This window comes from Pithys albifrons, chromosome Z, assembly GCF_047495875.1.
Source record: "Pithys albifrons albifrons isolate INPA30051 chromosome Z, PitAlb_v1, whole genome shotgun sequence".
Taxonomy (NCBI): domain Eukaryota; kingdom Metazoa; phylum Chordata; class Aves; order Passeriformes; family Thamnophilidae; genus Pithys; species Pithys albifrons.
In genome coordinates this window covers 42,552,267-42,554,739 of record NC_092497.1, presented here as the reverse complement: position 1 = coordinate 42,554,739, position 2,473 = coordinate 42,552,267, and the positions used below count along the sequence as shown (strand labels likewise).

Here is a 2,473-nt window from a genome sequence, read left to right as displayed (position 1 = left end):
CAAATTTAATCTCAAACACAGGCTATTGCCATTGACTCAATAACTCTTCCCAATGTGTAGATCTACTCCCTCTTACTCATCCTTCAAATTAAAAAGTAAAGACTATAACTTGTCATCCCATTTATGAAGAAAGTATCCTGCAAGGCAGGAGTTGTGCCCATTAATCAAAGGATATTCTCAGATGCTCTCTGCAAGGTAATTAGGAAATCTAAAACCCAGTGTTTCATATTGTACTGTTCATGTTGTACTCTAGAGAGGGTAAATACAATCCAGGTATTTGCATAACTTAGGGTAGAGGAGCATTTGCGTGTTTTCTAAATTAGATTCTCTGAGCTTTCCAGATATGTAGTATGTGGAAAAGGAGCCAGGTTAATGGGAAAACTTTAGAGAAACCATGGTTTCACAGTTTCGTTCAGAGTGTCCTTTTCTATTATCTTAATTTTCTTGGAAGCTTTTTGGTGTTACTTTTTTTGATCTCCCAGTGTCTCTCCCTAGGTGAAAGCATTTACTTCTTTATGTTGCAGCCTGAATATCCTGCTGCCTTCCCACATTCCCACACATTTCGGATCTTTTGCTACTCATTCATCTTTCTTCAAATTATCATCACTCAAGTGCATCAAAACACAGGGATGGAACACCACCACCACAGCCAGCAGGCCTTTAAAACCAAGGGAACCCCTGTGAGATGCATCTCAACATCTAAGTTCACTCTTAGGGTCTTGGGGCAGGAGTAACACCTGAGAGTCTTTATCCCTAAGGGTCTCGTCCGAGATGAAATCCAGCTGCAGCACAGCATCTTTGAAGCTTTGCTCTCTGCTTATGCCCAGCTTAGGAAAGGACTCGGGGCAGGATCGCTGTCTGTCTGGAGGTGGATTTACTTCGCAAGCCCCGTCCCACAGAGGCAGGGGCTTTCGCGGCGGGGGGTCGTGCGGAGGATGCATAGCACAGCTTCCCTGCGGAAGGACGCCCGCCGGGGGTCCGCTCCCCTTCCGCCCGGGAGGGAAAGGCTGCCTGGGGTGGCTGGAGGGCCGGCCGAGCAGCGGTGGCCATCAGGTGGGAGGAACCTGGCCGAGCCCCCGCTACCTACGTGCAGCACCTGGGGGTCGTGCACGTACTCACGGCTGCTGCGTGGCTCCGGCGGCCGGACAAGGAGGAGGAGGAGGAAAAGGAGGCGGAGGAGGCAAGGCAGGTCTCCTCTCGCGGCCACTTGCTTCTCGCCCGTCGGCCGCTTGAAACCGCCAGGGTCACTCTTCCCCCGCTCTTTGCCAGGGTTTGAACTCCCGTGCCCACGCGTAGGAGGGAGCGGTGGGGTCGCCGGCGGGGGGGCCTCTCTAGCCCCAGCGTAATCCAAGGCGGCTCCGAGGAGAGAGGGAGGGAAGGAACGAGGGAGGAGGCAGGACGCCTCCCGGCCCGCCCTCCGTCACCAGCATCACCGAAGGGAAGGCGAGTGGTGCCGGCTGTCGGGGCCCTCCGTGCTTTACTGTCTCAGAAACTTCGAACGCTTGTCGGGGAGCATCTGTCTCCTGCCCTGAGGGGCGCTCCGGAGGAGGAAAGTGGCTTCGCGCACACCGGCAGGATGGCGCGAACCCTGAGACCCGACGACATCAACCCCCGGACGGGGCTGGTGGTGGCTCTGGTCAGCGTTTTCCTGGTGTTCGGTTTCATGTTCACCGTGTCTGGCATTAAAGGAGAGACCCTGGGAGATATCCCGCTGCTGGCCATAGGGCCGGCCATCTGTCTGCCGGGCATTGCCGCGATTGCCCTCACCAGAAAGACCGACGGCTGCACCAAATGGCCCGAGAACATGCGTCCGTGCTGTAAGCAAGTGAAGGACCGGGATGTCGTGGAGCTGCTAAGGACCCCCTCAGACTTGGAGTCTGGCAAGGGGAGTTGTGATGAACTGTCTAAGAAAGCATACCAGAAGGACAGGAGAGTGCTGCGGGGTGAGGAGAACTCTGTGTTCGTCTGCACCACCACCACCATCACCATGGGAGAGTGCAACAACAGCCTCATCAAAAAGTGGAAGCAAGAGGACATTTCTAAATACCTGGAGACCTCTCACACAGAGATGCCGGGGAATGTGTTAGTGGGAGATGGCTCTACATACAGTGCCTTGGAGAAGAAGAGCTCTTCTCTCAGCAGGGACAGCACTGCTTGCCTTGACATTGAAGACAACATTTTTGTGGCTCCTAAAGACAGTATCATAGTCTGTTCTTACAAGGATAACAGCCCTTATGACAGATACTGTTGTTACATAAACCCTACTGAAGTCAACTCGGACCAGGAGACCATAGTGTGAAAGATGCATACTTTATATATATGTATGTATACAAAAACTGCAACTTCAACTTCTTAATAGGGGATAATATAGCTGACTGCACTGCATGGGACAATCCTGATACTGTTTCAATTTAACATGATATGTGACTGATACTCAAACCTTTTGTGCCTGAAATACTCTTTCTGTAAGTAA

The 2,473-nt window shown here is 52.2% G+C and overlaps 1 protein-coding gene across 1 annotated transcript; it reads left to right on the top strand.

Moving 5' to 3' along the window:
• Positions 1 to 1,429: 1,429 nt before the first annotated feature.
• On the top strand, positions 1,430 to 2,473 carry TMEM215 (transmembrane protein 215). Its single transcript, XM_071580981.1, has one exon. The coding sequence runs from the start codon at positions 1,577 to 1,579 to the stop codon at positions 2,297 to 2,299; it is 723 nt and encodes a 240-aa protein (XP_071437082.1). The 5' UTR covers positions 1,430 to 1,576; the 3' UTR covers positions 2,300 to 2,473.